The sequence below is a fragment of the Stereum hirsutum genome (genome assembly GCF_000264905.1).
Source record: "Stereum hirsutum FP-91666 SS1 unplaced genomic scaffold STEHIscaffold_9, whole genome shotgun sequence".
Lineage (NCBI taxonomy): Eukaryota > Fungi > Basidiomycota > Agaricomycetes > Russulales > Stereaceae > Stereum > Stereum hirsutum.
Genome location: NW_006763139.1, coordinates 1524300 through 1539081, shown reverse-complemented (window position 1 = coordinate 1539081; position 14782 = coordinate 1524300). Strand labels below are relative to the sequence as shown.

The following is a 14782-nucleotide window of genomic DNA, read 5'->3' as shown; positions in this document are numbered from 1 at the left end:
AGAGCGCTCAGATTATGATGCAAGGATAATTTACGCAAGAGATTCTGAATCTGAGAGCAAGAAGGCGGAGGGAGCAATAGGAGTGCAGGAAACAAAATCGACGCGACGCGACGAGCTATGGGCGATAACCCTAACCCCAGTAGTGTGCATATCGCAAGTACGTACGCCACACAGTTGCCACACTTCATTGAAAAAGCGGACAGGCTTTGCGGTATCACGACCAGTTCGACTTCGTCATACAACAATGCCCCACAGTACCCACAGTAAATGCCCATATATATACCTCCCCCTGCCTAACGATCACCCTCACTTCTTCCCTCCCTTCTTCCCCTTGCCTCCCTTACTCCCTCCTCCGTTTCCACTCTTCTTCTCCTTCTCCTTCCCTCCCTCCTTCTCGCTCTCCTCCTTCTCCTTCAAAGCCTCCTTCTCCGCCTTCTCCTTCTCCAGCCTCTCCTTCTCCGCCAACAACTCCTGCTTCTTCCTCTCCCTCTCCTCCGCCTTCTTCGTCTCTCCCCGATGGAAGAACTGTAGCATGAAACTGCCTATGGCGCCGGTAATGAGGTAGAGTGCCCAGCGGGGTAGACGGTTCGTCACTCTGTATGTCTCTTTCATGCCTATGGCGAGGTAGTCTGTTATATATTCACTGTTGAGAAGATGCATTAGTTGGCAGCAGTTCCTAGCAGTTCAAACCGATGGAATAAAGAAGAGGAGAGTGGGAGACTCACTAGTCCCCACCAGGCGCAAACGAAGACTTCCACGGAGCGCGCTGTTCCCAGAACTTAATCCGGAGGAACTCCCGGAGGGCTTCTGGTTTGAGAGAGATCTGTGTGGCGCGGAAGAAGCGGAGGGTTTGCGCTCTGTCTTTCGCGACGACGATCATGGGTGCTCTAATGCGCAAATAAACTCAGTCAGTCAGTTCTTGTAAATATGTGAGTGTGAGTTGAAGTGTAGATAGATAGACGCACTGCCAGACACCCCACTTGGTGGTGATAGAAGTGACGTTGATGTAGTCGATCCTTCCCCACCGGACGTCGGGGAGGTCACCTGCGATTTGTGTGAGGTTATAGGCTTGGTCAAACATCTCGTCTGCATATTTAGAGACACCATTTGGTGTCGCGGCCGTCACGGTGCTGGTTGAATCAAGTCAAGTAAGCAAAGCACTTTGGGCCACAATTGGGTGGTAAGAGAGAACATACATGAGAATGAACCAAACCCTGTCCTTCTCTTCTTCTTCCGTCAACTCCTCATTGACGAGAATATCCTCCCAATTCTCATCAGTGATGAGCGGTATCCGCGAATCCCAGAAGTTATTAATCTGCGCATTCGCGAGCCGTTCGGTGATATTGATCCCGGCCTTGTCGAACAGAGCCGATACCGGTGCAGAAGACAGGATATTCTGCAGGCTGAAGCGTTCTGACAGTTCCGACAGAGATGGGAGTGTAGACTTCGCTGATACGGGTTCGGGTACTCCACCGCTAGCTCCTCCTGTAGATTGATGTAAAGAGGGAGGAGGAGCGGCAGGCATCGTGGGCACGGGCATGCCAGGGGCCCATCCTTCCGAGAAGTATTGCGCGTTCGCGAGCGGAAGGAGCGAGAGCACGCTGGCGAGGACAGCCGTGGAGAGCCGCATAGTTCTCTGAAGGGGGGTGAGTGAGTGGTGGTGGAAAGAGAGGAGGACACTGGCGTTATCTTGTCGGACAGGCTGCGACCTGAAATCATCGCGTTGGATTTGTTTCCGCAAAGGCACAATGGATTGGAAATGGACCCATCGTGTGAGGGACCCCGGAAACTGCGTGCGGGGGTGGCCCTCATCAGTGTGGCGCTGCAGTCCGCGACTACTGCGGACATCACCTCGACTTGTTCCTCATCGGACGCGCCGACGGCGACAGACTCAGGCTACGACCATCTTCCTTCCTTCCATATATCTTCTCTATCTCTCGAATATTATTATACTTGCAGGGCCTCCCAGTACCCAAAAGCCCAAAGCGGTACCACAAATACCTTCCGGAGGGGCTACTGCTGCCAGACTCCCAAATTCAGACCATGTTCCTCTCCAACCTCCTGCCCGCCACACTCCTTCTTTTCCTCCAATACTTACCTCAATCAACAGCCGCACCAACGGACAGTCAGTCGCACTCATCGCTCTTCATTTTCATATCTTTCCCGTCTCCCAGCGCCTTTTTATTGACATCTCTACGTGGCACGGCTTTACTCTCACAGTCCCCTCCGCCGCTTCGTTCTACGTCTCCAATCTCCCCGACCTCAACCAAGATAATACACATCCCTTGCACATATTCGCCGGTCATATCTCTGCCGACCCGAATGCGGCGTCTGCACCCGCTACCGCCGTCACTTCCCATCTCTACTTCGTTCTCACAAAGGCGCGGAGGACGGCAGACAAGGAGCGGATACTGTTTTGGTTTAATGTGCGTTTGTCGTCTCTTCGATCCCCGTACTGGGATGAGCTGGAGCTTGAATTCTTTTGTCTCGTGCGTGATGATATAGGGTGGCCCAGGATGCTCGTCTTTTGACGGACTTATGATGGAGATTGGGCCGTGGAGGATGAATGACCATGGAGGGCTGGACGTTGCAGAGGGTGGCTGGGAAGAGTACACGAATATCGTATACGGTCCGTCTTCTCCTTTTCGTCTTTCTTGCGTTTCTGGTCAGGCTGATACGCCACACCTGCAACCCCCTGTCTATCAGTGGATCAACCTGCTGGGACAGGATACTCGTACACAAGCACGGACAGCTTCGTGCATGAACTCTCAGATGTTTGTCTTTTCCCACTTTCAGTCATTGCTTGGTTTGCGGTAGGGTGTTGACCTCCGACCGGGGCTTGTACAGGCATCGGACCAATTTCTAGAATTCTTGAAGAACTTCTACAAGACGTTCCCAGAATACAAGCACATGGACGTACGTTCTTCCCATACGTTCTTCCCAACCTCCATGATTCTCATTTCCGTGTCATCCTTTCTTCATCGCAGACTTATATCGCTGGAGAGAGCTTCGCCGGACAGTACATCCCTTACTTCTGTGCGTACACCTCTTCACACTGATGACACGACGTAAACCGACCCTGTCTCATCCGGCTGTCCAAAAGGTGATGCGCTGCTCAACTCTACTCTGGATGTCCCCCTAAAGGGCGCCGCGATCGGTAACGGGTGGATGGACGCAAGGAGGCAGTACCCCGCTTTCCTCGACTATGGCCTCAAGCATGGTATTCTTACAGAGGGCTCTGAGGTTCGTTGGGCCCTTACTTTTTAGCTTCTCCAGGGTACGGAGGTGACGTATACTGATTCCACACGCTCAGACGTACGACAAGAGCAAAGACCTCGTCGACCGATGCATGAAGTTGCTCGATGAGGCAGAGATAGAGCCTATTCATATTGGACTTTGTGAGCGTATCTTGGGGACCGTGGCTGAGGGCCGTGATCGCACGTACGTAGCTTAGCTCTCCTTGTCTTCTCAGTCCCCAGCATTGCTCACCGCGCTGTTCTTCGTGTATCTGCTTTTGACTTTTTTGGCGGTCTGTTTTGTGATGCTGAAGTGTAGACGGGCAACAAGTGTGTATGAATGTGTATGATGTACGGCTGGACGATGAATATCCTGCCTGTGGGATGACTTGGCCTCCGGATCTGCATAATGTGACGACTTATCTCGACGTACGTCCTCCCTTCCCTTCACCTTCCTCCTCTTTCTTCAACCTCACCGACTGAAATCACCCACCCCCATGGGTCCCCACTCTCCCTCTATCCAGCGCGGCGACGTCAAATCCGCCATCCACGCCACCGCCAAACCCGAATCCTGGACCGAATGTCAATCCCGCATCGGCTCCCAACTAACACTCAAAAACTCTCCGTCCTCCATCACCTTCCTCCCGCGCATCATCGAGCAGATCCCGGTCATGATCTTCGCGGGCGACAAGGATTTCATATGTAATTATGTGGGATTGGAGGCGATGATTCAGAATTTGGAGTGGGCGGGCGCGAAGGGTCTTGGGGAGGTGGAGACGATGAATTGGAGTGTGGGGGGGAGACGGGCGGGGACGTGGGTTGAGAGTCGGGGGTTGACTTATGCGAAGGTGCGTTGTATTTTTCGTTGCCCCCCTTCCTTTTCTGTTGTTTCGCTCATATTAATATACCGACTGACTGACTTACGCGCGAATGTGAATGCGAATATGAACGAACACAGATCTTCAACGCCTCACACATGGTAGGTTTCGACCTCCCACACGTCGCGCACGACATGATCCTCCGCTTCATGGGCGTCAATTTCTCGGCCATCGCGGACGGCTCGGCTAGGATCCCGAGTAGCATCGGCGATGTGAGTAAGCCGGTGTGGGTTGGGCTGGGAGAGGATGCGGTGGCGGGGGCGGAGGATGGGACGGGGGCGGGGTCGGGGGGGACGGTGGGGGCGGGGGGAAAGACGCCGGAACAGGATAAGGCGATGTGGGAAGGTGCGTTTTGTCTTGGTTTTGGTTTTGAGTCTTGATCCTCTTTTTACTTTTTGTGCGGTTGTTGTGGTCTTGTTTTATAGCGTATTATAACGCAGGCTCGGCTGCTATCGTCCTCGTCATCTTCGCAGCCATCATCGCAGCCTTCTACTGGTTCCGCATCCGTCGCCGTCGTCGCGGACTTGGTATGGGCGGGAGCGTCGGCCTTCCACTGTCCAGGAACGAGGTCGAGGAGAGTATTCCGCTGACGAGGTCGGAGGAGTTTGGAGGGGAGTATAAGGGGTTGGAGAATGGGAATAGGAAGGGAAAGGGGAAAGAGAGGGCTGTAGGTGAGGGAAGGGGGATGGGGATGGGGATGGGGAAGGAGGATGAGGATGAGGAGATGGAGGGGGAGCAGGAGAGGATATTCGATGTGGGGGATAGTGATGAGGAGGATGAGGGGAGGAGGAGGTGAGGGTGAGGGTGAGGGTGAGGGCTGAGAGATGAGCATGGTACCGAGGATTGAAATTTGAAGGTATCGGGGAGCCTGGAGGTGGTTGTTGTTTTGTGTGGACCTGCATGTTTTCGGAAAATCGGACGGTAGATCATCGCTTGACTTATGTAGTTTGGGAGTTGGAATTATTCTTCTAGTATCTATGGGTCAGGTCTTGGAGGATTTGGGGGTTGAGTCAGGGCTCGCGACTCGAGCCTAGTGAGACGCACAGGCTATGCCATCCCCCATCTACAAAAGTAAGTAGCGGGAAGCAGTAATCTTGGGGTTGAGCTTTGAACACAGCGCAACTTTTGCTGTCGATTGTCTCCGATCAATGTTACTGTTATTGATGATGAGCTGGCATCCCACATGCAACTCGCGTACAGTGACGGTGAACTATTGGCATTGTTTATCATGTTTTATTTATTTATCTGAACCACCAGTTGACCTAGATCACGGGAATGGTAATCGTCATCGTCAATACCATACATGTCAGCAAGATTGAAGACGAGCACTGATTCACTCACCGATCCTACCATCCCCTCCCCTACGCCCTTCAAGCTATGCCACCATCCCATGGGTAGAAATACCGCATCACCAACGTCAAGTACACCATCGAACCCTTCCCAGCTTTTACCGCTGCGACCATCCTGTGGGCCCCAAACAATCTCATCCAGACCTTCCCTCTCATCCCCAATCATCATCTCTTTACCTCTCACCCTTCCCCTTCCGCCGTCATGACCATCCATACTGGAGCGCGTGATGGTCCTGGCTTTGACAGTATCGAAGATGTCTTTGCCGACTCTTGGTGAAACGACCCTGATTCGTTTTCGACCGGCCAACATCATAAGGAGGCCATGATTTGGATCTCGATGGAGTGGCGTTTCGGTCAGTGCCAGTCCAAGCCATAGAGACGAGCCATAGATATTATCTCCAGGGTTCCCACTCAATCGAGGACTACTAGTGAGAGTTGTGGAAGATGGCGGTGAGGTGTAGCTGGAGATGACGAATTCGGGCTTAGGTAGTGACGCGAGTAATTCAGGGGGAAGCGAGGATAAAGATGATTGCGCAAGGTAGATACTGTATCTGTGCGTCCCGGTGTCCATATTTCTACCTGCAAGCTCGATATATTGTAGGAAGAGTGAGAGTGGGGCATCAACGCGCTCGAAGTCCTCGATTGTGCCATCCGAGACCCTAGTTGTTGTCAGTTCGAGAGAGACGGTGGTATCCGAGTAACGCGAGAGGTAGTCGGTGTTGAGGTGTAGGATCGGCTGAGGGATTGGAGGATGCGAGGACGAAGATGGCGATGCGTTGCCTGGATTAGCTGAAGGCGCAACGGGGATGAACCATTCTTTGATGGCAGGATAATTCGCAAAGAGGCCCCGAGGAAGGATATGCGGAAGGTGTGGATCAAGGGCCTGATCGAGGAAGGTGGAAAGGGAGGGGTCGGAAAGGACTGGTAGGGGAGCCCAATGGACGTACGATCCAGTTCGTTGGGGTACAGGCGAAGTCGATTGACGTCGAATGTGAGGAAGACGCCTGTTCAGGATGACGCGAGGCAGAATGGGATACAACTTTTGTGAGGATAGAGATCCATGATGGATGACCGACATCATTGCAGACAGGCAAGTCGTGTGCAAGTTGAAGTTGATGCGCGACGCAAGACGCGGCATGACGTTATGCAAACCATAACCTCGTGCTCGGGTTCATCTGCGAATTCAATCGCTGGTCAAAAATCGTACAAAAATCTAATAAACAGGGATATGGTACTTACTACCGCTTTGTCATTTGGCCGAGCTTCTAACAAGGCTAAGATTGATGTCAAGACCTCGAGGGCGCTGGAGTACGTCGCCGATGCTCCTCCATACGTGAAACCGTTTCGTTCCATACACGTATATCCACGTCGCCAGAAGGTATCACCATCAAAGCCTGAAGTTGGATGTCTTGTATCAGTGTTACCGAGTCTAGGAACAGTTTCGGGACCTCCAGCGAGCTGCTCGAGTTCTGTGGAACATGACAAAACTCGTTCAGCTAATAGAAAACATGTCCGTGACGACCTTGACGCACCCGGATAGGTTCTCGTTCCACATACCCTATCACGCTCACTATGGTTCGTTTTTCAGTCAGCCAGTCCTTGGACTCTGCGTGGCCTGTACAGAGTGATATATCGACAAGAATAGCATCTTCATCGTTCATTAGGAGCATGGTGCTTGTGTCGAGATCGTATACGAGGATTCTATTGCCCACCGTACGCAAGTGTCAGTTCTCTTACTAAACATCTATACCAAGCGGGTAGAGAAATTATGTGAAATATGCAGACGCACTTTCCCAGGACCCGTACTTTATGTCCGGTTGGTGTGAACGGGATCGAGGATAGAAGAGTCGCGAGAGCTGCGTCGGGGAGGTTCGACATCATCAGCGAATTTGGGAAAATACTACAACGGGTTACAATCATACGCCATGCGTTGTAACCCGTTGCAATCCGTGGCAATCCCGGCCAATGCACGACAACGTTGTTCGTCGGATTGTAACAGGTGGAAGCGGATTAAACCCTTGCCATCAATTTGTCCATCCGTTACAATAATCCCGATAGGCACCCGGCCAAATGCAAAACGGCCGGGGGCGGAGGCTCCTGTGCCTCTCGCCCCTGGCCCGGTAATTGCTTCTGTGCCGGTTTCCTTATCGCTGTCACTTTCCACGTCAGGCTTGTCCAGGATTATTGCTTTCGGAATCACTCGCACACGGGGGGGCTCGAACTCAAGGGCAAACAATTTTCATTTCATTCAAGCTATCTAATTACATGGTACACTACTATTACACTATCGAGCCTTTTTCTGTTCGCGTGGCAGTCGTGCTATAGAGCCTTTCTCACCGAGCTGAGACACCGTCTTCTGCATCTGCATCACATTTGTTGCACGCAATGTGAGGGCAAAAGAGTGTCTTGCTAGTAGTCCGAGTAAAGCTGGTTGAACAGCAATATCCGTGAGAGGTGATTTGTCCCATCAAATTGTGTTGTGTGCACAGGCAGAGACAGAGAGGCCGAAAGCCGTCCCCCACCTAATGCACGGTTCGAGTTTTTGTCCTAGCTCCTCAGAAGTGACCTTGCATTGTAACGGATTGTGATCGTTCACCCGAGTTGTCGCAGATTGTAAGTCGTTACAATGCCACATGGGGCCTGACTTTGGGCTGGAACACGTTACAATTGTGCCTTCCCGATCATGTTGAAATGATAATGCACTACGATCGACTTCCCTTCCCGAGCGGGATCATAACCCGGCCAACGTCCGGCCACTTTTTCCCGAATTCGCTGATGCATCGGGTACAGTACTAGTGACCGATACTCTTACGGATCAGGTATAAGCCGACTAACAAGTACGTGCGTCCGAAGAGCCAATACGAAGATGAAGGTAGTCCCAGAGGTCAACCGGTCAACTGTGGTAGAAGAAATGACGGGGAACTTGCTCACTCCGCGTCTGAGGAACCTGGGTCGGAGATCGAACTTGAGTACAACTCGCCACTGTGGCGAGAGCACCTTCGGAGGAACCACCAGGCCACACGTCTTATATTGGCGCACAGAAGCTCAGGCTTGTCTTGTTATGGGACTGAGATAATTGTGCGCACTCTCATGTCTTTTAACCATTTTACAATAATGTAATGGCACTTCCGGTACCGTGTCAGTGCATAAGTGGTACTTCCGACAGCCATTTTTGAAAGTCGGTCCGATTCAACTATTATCGTACAATCGCATATTTATATCAGACAAAGCCCTCGCGAACCATAACCCTCCTCTGCTATTAGTAGACACACCGTTCACAGAGTAAACCGAAAATCTGGATGACGGTCCCCGATGGGAGCTCTCGTCTTGCCAGAGTCCCACAGCTATTTCAAGAACCAAGGGCCACGGCGTCAGAAATAGATCTTTTCGCATCGGAGAGCATAAAAGACTCCGCTACCGCAGGATTTATATGGGAGAATAACGGAGAACGGGGAATAGAGAAGCCAGAAAGCTCGGTGGAGGAATATATATAGGGAAGGATTGACTCACCTCTTGATATTTCAGGATGTTATCCTGACGGCGACCATCCGCGCGAGCTTTGTTCTCCCAGGCACAATATGTACTGTGTTTTGTTGAAGGATATGATTAGAATGGCAGAACGAGATAAGAGACGGTAATGAGATAGGGGATGGTATTTCCGGACGGCGAAGGGAGGGAAAGAAAGGGAGGAAAAGGATGACGGAGAGCGGCCTTAGCATGTGTTTGACGTACACGTTGAGTGCGACGAATATCCAGGCCAGGACGACGAAAGCGAGGGTTATGGAATGGCCTCTGATGTATGCGGGAGCTTGATCTGTTAATGCAGGTCAGCCAGTGCCATAATGTCACTTGCAAAAAAAAACGACAGTGATCCACCTTGTGTGTACGAGAAAGTGGCAACAAATCCCCTAAAGAATGTCAGAACAAGAAACTCAGTATCACTGCAGTCGAGTAAACAATACAGGACGTGAAAATCCTTACCCAGTATTCGCGAAGGCAAGCTGAAGTGCGATAGTGGTTGCCTTCTTGTAATGCCCACTACTGTTGTTGGGGAGGATAGAAAGGATGCATGGTCCGGTCGGATATCTAGACAACACACGACATTGAGGCTGGTGCTCCCATTTCTACATCCAGAATAATCACTCACATCCCAGTAGCCATCATAAAGACAGCCGCGTAGCGTACTTGGTTGCTGGTGGCACAGATGGCCACAATATAACCTGCAAGCGCGGGTAATGTGTAAAATCAGTGTCAGTCCACAAGTATAGTGCGGTGAGGGACTTACCGGCAATGGTCAATGGCAGACAGATCAGGATCATTGGTCCACGAAGTTTGAAGCGGTCAGATAAATAGGCCACTACGACTATGTCCCATTCGTCGGACCGTAAGTTACATGTGCAGCTCTAATGCAGTGTTGCAGAACTTACCCGTCAAGACCGCTGCAGGAACGTACGGCGGCACTGCAGACGAAAAGTACGTCTGTCATTGAGGAGTTTGCGAACTGACATGGGGCGCATGACACTCACCGGTACGAAGCTGGGCCTCACCACCGGAAAATCCGAGCTCGCTGATGATTGTAGGTCTAGAAGAATGCCGTCGCAGTGTTGGTATTTCCCGGACCCCATATTAGCTGTAGAATAAAAGGAGCTCACAGGAATAGTGAGTATGAGTAGATGCTGACGATAATGCCAAAATATGCGATCCCCGTCAGCCAGGCTTGAACATCCACCAACCCTATAAATACCCAAATACACGTCAGCTCAGCCTGTGCCATGAAACATCCCATATCAAAAGACATATTATGAGGGGAAAAGAGTCGGCCATACCTCGAACAACCTCTCGCCATTCAAACTGCTCTTCCTCCTGGTGCACGACAGGCTCCTCACGGTCATTACTCGCATTAGGATCATACACCTCCGCCCGAACTTCTTCCAAGTCTTTCTCTTCTTTTTCCGTCGTCGTGATCCGCTGCGACGGTTCTGAGAGCGGAGCGCTGTTTGCCGTTCGCTCTGACATCCGGAAGCGATGTACTGTGTATATTCCGAGTTGTAATATTCGGGGGTTAGAAGGTCGAGGCTCAGAGTTCAAATCGTAGGGGGGAAGATGAATGGGGCAAACGTACGAGCGAACCGCTTTTCCTCTGGGGTAAGGAAATTGGCGGATTGGATGCTGGCGGGCATGACGAAAGCCGCCATGACACCGAAAAGAACGGTGACGATGCCTTCGAGGATGAAGATCCACCTCCAGCCTATACAAAAACAACATCGAAAAGAGACGTATGAAGTACTGTGCTTGCCGTTCGGAATAACTGATTGGCTGACCTGCTAGGCCGCCGATGCCATCCATACGGATGATGGCAGAAGCGAGAAGTCCTGTCGAGCGAGGAGTTGGCAGATATAATCAGTTCAACATGACAACGATCGACGATGGAAAATCTGATAATATACCTCCGAATGCACCGGATAGGGAAGCTGGGGTCAGAATAATTGAGGATCGTGTACTCATACTTAAGTGTAAACTGAACGGACCTGAGGCATAGAAAATCCCGACTCTACAAAAGAAGACAATTAAGACAAATCTATCAGGCCCTGGTATAAAGGTGTCATACGACACAGCAAGAGGTCACTAACCTAAGTTGAAGCTCATGTCTCCTATAAATCGTGCTCAGATACAATATCTGTTTCCAGCCAAATCAGCCCTTTCACCGACTCACGACAACTTCAAGAGGCGACTGAACGCACCATTCCAGGCAACAACCCACCCTCGCACATCCCCAGGATCATCCTCACCGCCGTCAACCCCGCGAAATTCTGCACCAGACCAGAAAGTGTCGTCACCGTGCCCCAAATGCAGATGAGGAACGGTAGCCAGCGGTTGGCGCCCATCCTTTTGAGCACCCAGTTCGAAGGGAGCTCGGAGAGGATGTACAGGATGTAGAAGACTATAGTCCAGATTCAATATGATTACGATTATATGATATAATAAACACTGAGTGAAGGGGAGGGTACGAGTTGGACTGACCTGCAAGTGCGATATTGAATTGGTTTCCGACGAGGTGTGTATCTGTTTGTAATCCCGCGATTCTGCGACCCCAACGAATAGTCAGCATCATACGTCAACGACATCTGAGTCTTCAAGACTTCGACGTACCTCGCATTCCCCACATTAGTCCGATCAATAAAATTCGCCAACCACAGCTATGCATCCGAACAATGTCGGCCAAATCAGCATCGATCTTCCGACTCATAACATCAAATACCACCAACAAAGAAACGTACCAAAGCGAGCGGAGGCAAAATATAACAATCGAACTTCCACAACACCCGCTTCGTCATCCTCTTCCTCTCCTCGACCGAAAGACCCTCGAAAGTATCATCACCGGAGCGCGTGGACGATATCTTCTGAGACATGATGGCGTTTAGTGATTGTTTGTGGTAGTGGTAGTAGCAGCAAGAGTAGTGTTCGAACTCGTTTCAAAGGACCAGTCAGAAGTTGCCGATTTAGCCGTACAAGTATCCAGAGGCGACAAAGATACACTGGCAGCTCCTCGAGGATGGGCAATGTGTACACCGAGCAGTGCGCGTAATCTGTAATCCTCACAGCGGGCGAAGAGGGACTCGGAAGCCACGGAGGGGGATTGAAGCACCTACCTACCTCCCTATGTCATATATACCCCCAACCAAACGCAATACTAATATACTGAATTTATGACCGATGACCAGCTGACGATATATGATAGGCCGGGTGGTTGCGTTTGATACGCATTAAGTTACCTCTGGAAGAAGCGAGGTTCGCACCCCTGCCCCGCTGGCATGGCACGATGCGTGACACAGACGCCCAATGGCATGTAAGCGGTAAGTACTGCCAGTATAGAGAATGAGTCTGTAGAATGCGCACGTACGTTAACCTGGGGTTCCGATCCGGGGAGATTTCGAAAGACAGGTCAGCGGGAGAGGTTCGGACATGCCGATAGCTTTTTGGGAGATCCAGATCGTGCACCAGCCCGCGGATGGATGGAGAAGCACCAGCACTTTGACCGAGTCTGAGTTCGAGCCAAGAGAGAACACTTTGCCGTTGCCGTAGACATGCCGCCCACCGTCGTTCATTTACCATTTACGAGGACCCAGAGAACCAGCCATCCTCATCCACAAATAACTCGAACATCTGGAGAATCTCTGGCGAACCGATGCCAATCCTGAACCAACCATTGGTAAAAACCACAGATCGTCAATCCGTGCCGACACCTGCCGCCAACAAAGTCAACAGCTACACAGAGCAGATCAGCTGAACGCACAAGGACAAATTACCGCCGGACTCGATGGGTCGTGTGGGGGTCCCGTGAGGTATACACTGCTGTAAGAAGAATAGAGAGAGAACATCAGGAAGGATAGAAGGGGATAAGCATGGTGCATGACCTAGATAAGTAATCGCGTTGGCCGCAGAGGTCCTTTTGGCAGCTGTGAATTGATGCGTGATGGAATGGGAATGGTAGATGCATTGCGCTTTGACTGGATATGTGTAGAAGGGCTTACACGGATTGCAGAACACTGAAAGCAGTAACTCTAGCAATGCCGGCGTTTCGTACGGACGAGAACATTTGCGAGAGGCGATACTTGGGCGGTACCGCTACAGCGCAAGAAAAGAAGCCCCTATCTTACCGTATTTTCAAGACGCCGTCGACGCGCTTCCAGTCCCAGTTCCACGACTCCAACCAAAAATAAAAGCAGTGACCCTGTACGAGTAACGAGTTTTCTCCGAAATTAGCCTGAACAGAATAATGAGCAGAAAGAGGCTATAAACGTTCACGGTACTAAATTATAATGAGTTGCGTACCTGGAAAACCCACGACATGGGGAGGCTCCCAAGCTCGTGCTTAGTACAGATATCCATGCAGAGTCGAAAGAGATATTTTTGTCGAGGAGCCGCGTCTACTAATCCTAGAATGCTGCAATCTGCACACACGGTCCATACCATGATCCCGAGTCAGAGACATACGCGTATGCACTGATGTAGGCAGCACCATGTCGATATAGGAGTGACAGTCGTGCCGATCGCACGCTGCGAGCTGGAGTGTGGTGACTTGTACAGGTGCAGAATGGTGAAGATGGATGAATGAATGCACAGCTCCATGCATGCTGTGAATGGTGCCCAAAGGACGGGCGCGGCGGTGGCTACTACTATACATATAGACATCAGAACAGGATCAGGAATCGCGAAGTCCTATGAAGCAAATGAGGAACAAAGCTGCGTCGAGACAAGAAAGGCTGTCCAGACAGAGTTCATGTACAATGATGCTGGGAGAATCATGCATAGAGGGGATAACAAGGCGCGGTGAATAAGAAAGACGAAGAACCATATGGGTGCGTGCAGTAAAATAGGAGTGACCATCTCGTCCAAACATCGAATCAAGCAGGCATACCGTCATGAGAGACCCTCCATGGGAGTCTGAGAATGAGATCCGCGAAAGACAGCCATGCCAAGCTAGGTCTCGCTCTTGGACAGGATCTTCGCCACAGTCGCGACCTTGTTCGATACCTTCGTCGTCCCAATCAAACCCACGGGACCCTCGGGTTTCTTCCAACCATCCGGCAACCTTTCCTCGCCAAACCATTGCCTGATATACTCCTTCGGCACCCTTCCTCCATCGCCCAGAACTTCACATGTCAACGCGACCTCTCCCCTGGTGATGACCTGATGGATCGCATCAAGGGGCTTGGAGAGTGCGGCGTCGCGGGCTGCGCGTTGACTGACGAGGTCATTGAATGTGAGTGTCTGACCGTCAGACGACGCATCGAGCAGTTGCTGGAGCCGGTCCTTGTCAACGTAGGAAGGAGCGTATTTCGCGCCGGGGAGGGCATCGGCGTGCGCGAGGGAACCGTCGTGTTCGATTTTATTGTGTTTCGCGAGATCTTCGAGGTCGAGTTTCCAGCCGCTTCCGCAGACGAGAGTGCCCACGACGCTGAGTACGGAGGCCATGGGGAGAGAGATGTGGTAGACCTCGCGGATGGCGTGTATGAGCTGTGTTGCGGTGAGGTTGCGGCCGTCGTGCGCTAGGTAGCCATGGTTCGCTAGAGCCTGCAGACAAGAGTAGAGGTTAGAAGTGAGAATGAATACGGACGCGTCAGGTCACGCGAGACTGGGATGAGTAACCAACATTGAGAGCAGGGCAAGGACTGCGACTGTCCTCCTGCGTGGCGGGGACGAATTGACGGGAAGAACTGGGTGCAGAGGAAGACATGGGAACGGGGGATGGCGGGTGAGATCAAAGACTAGAAAGTGCGGTCGATGTCTTTTATAAGTAGACTAGAATGAGACCCGG

At 51.4% G+C, this 14782-nt stretch overlaps 5 protein-coding genes across 5 annotated transcripts; 1 reads left to right on the top strand and 4 right to left on the bottom strand.

Annotated features, from left to right (window-relative positions):
- Nucleotides 1-208: 208 nt before the first annotated feature.
- Nucleotides 209-1685, bottom strand: STEHIDRAFT_169510 (uncharacterized protein). Its single transcript, XM_007305584.1, has 4 exons — nucleotides 1197-1685; nucleotides 966-1130; nucleotides 726-887; nucleotides 209-643 (listed from the first exon to the last, which is right to left on the bottom strand). The coding sequence occupies exons 1-4, from the start codon at nucleotides 1628-1630 to the stop codon at nucleotides 307-309; spliced, it is 1098 nt and encodes a 365-aa protein (XP_007305646.1). The 5' UTR covers nucleotides 1631-1685; the 3' UTR covers nucleotides 209-306.
- A 358-nt stretch (nucleotides 1686-2043) lies between these two features.
- STEHIDRAFT_158272 (alpha/beta-hydrolase) lies at nucleotides 2044-4910 on the top strand (the record flags this gene model as incomplete). Its single annotated transcript, XM_007305583.1, has 12 exons — nucleotides 2044-2125; nucleotides 2221-2426; nucleotides 2506-2629; nucleotides 2707-2774; nucleotides 2848-2916; nucleotides 2988-3036; nucleotides 3104-3243; nucleotides 3314-3441; nucleotides 3551-3665; nucleotides 3761-4084; nucleotides 4195-4459; nucleotides 4540-4910. The coding sequence occupies 12 exons, from the start codon at nucleotides 2044-2046 to the stop codon at nucleotides 4908-4910; spliced, it is 1941 nt and encodes a 646-aa protein (XP_007305645.1).
- A 349-nt stretch (nucleotides 4911-5259) lies between these two features.
- On the bottom strand, nucleotides 5260-7450 carry STEHIDRAFT_122579 (Clavaminate synthase-like protein). Its single transcript, XM_007305582.1, has 5 exons — nucleotides 7253-7450; nucleotides 6996-7164; nucleotides 6703-6932; nucleotides 5456-6638; nucleotides 5260-5376 (listed from the first exon to the last, which is right to left on the bottom strand). Exons 4-5 carry the CDS (start codon nucleotides 6599-6601, stop codon nucleotides 5356-5358), a joined length of 1167 nt encoding a protein of 388 aa, XP_007305644.1. The 5' UTR covers nucleotides 6602-6638; nucleotides 6703-6932; nucleotides 6996-7164; nucleotides 7253-7450; the 3' UTR covers nucleotides 5260-5355.
- A 1288-nt stretch (nucleotides 7451-8738) lies between these two features.
- STEHIDRAFT_132187 (MFS transporter) lies at nucleotides 8739-11873 on the bottom strand (the record flags this gene model as incomplete). Its single annotated transcript, XM_007305581.1, has 20 exons — nucleotides 8739-8807; nucleotides 8974-9046; nucleotides 9196-9277; nucleotides 9340-9371; nucleotides 9445-9549; nucleotides 9611-9683; nucleotides 9749-9826; nucleotides 9891-9923; nucleotides 9990-10045; nucleotides 10116-10197; nucleotides 10290-10493; nucleotides 10586-10711; nucleotides 10785-10835; nucleotides 10911-10934; nucleotides 10992-11014; nucleotides 11094-11140; nucleotides 11205-11404; nucleotides 11485-11546; nucleotides 11614-11660; nucleotides 11742-11873. The coding sequence occupies 20 exons, from the start codon at nucleotides 11871-11873 to the stop codon at nucleotides 8739-8741; spliced, it is 1599 nt and encodes a 532-aa protein (XP_007305643.1).
- A 2071-nt stretch (nucleotides 11874-13944) lies between these two features.
- APO3/CPO3 (Cloroperoxidase) lies at nucleotides 13945-14701 on the bottom strand (the record flags this gene model as incomplete). Its single annotated transcript, XM_007305580.1, has 2 exons — nucleotides 13945-14538; nucleotides 14618-14701. The coding sequence occupies 2 exons, from the start codon at nucleotides 14699-14701 to the stop codon at nucleotides 13945-13947; spliced, it is 678 nt and encodes a 225-aa protein (XP_007305642.1).
- Between the last annotated feature and the right edge of the window lie 81 nt (nucleotides 14702-14782).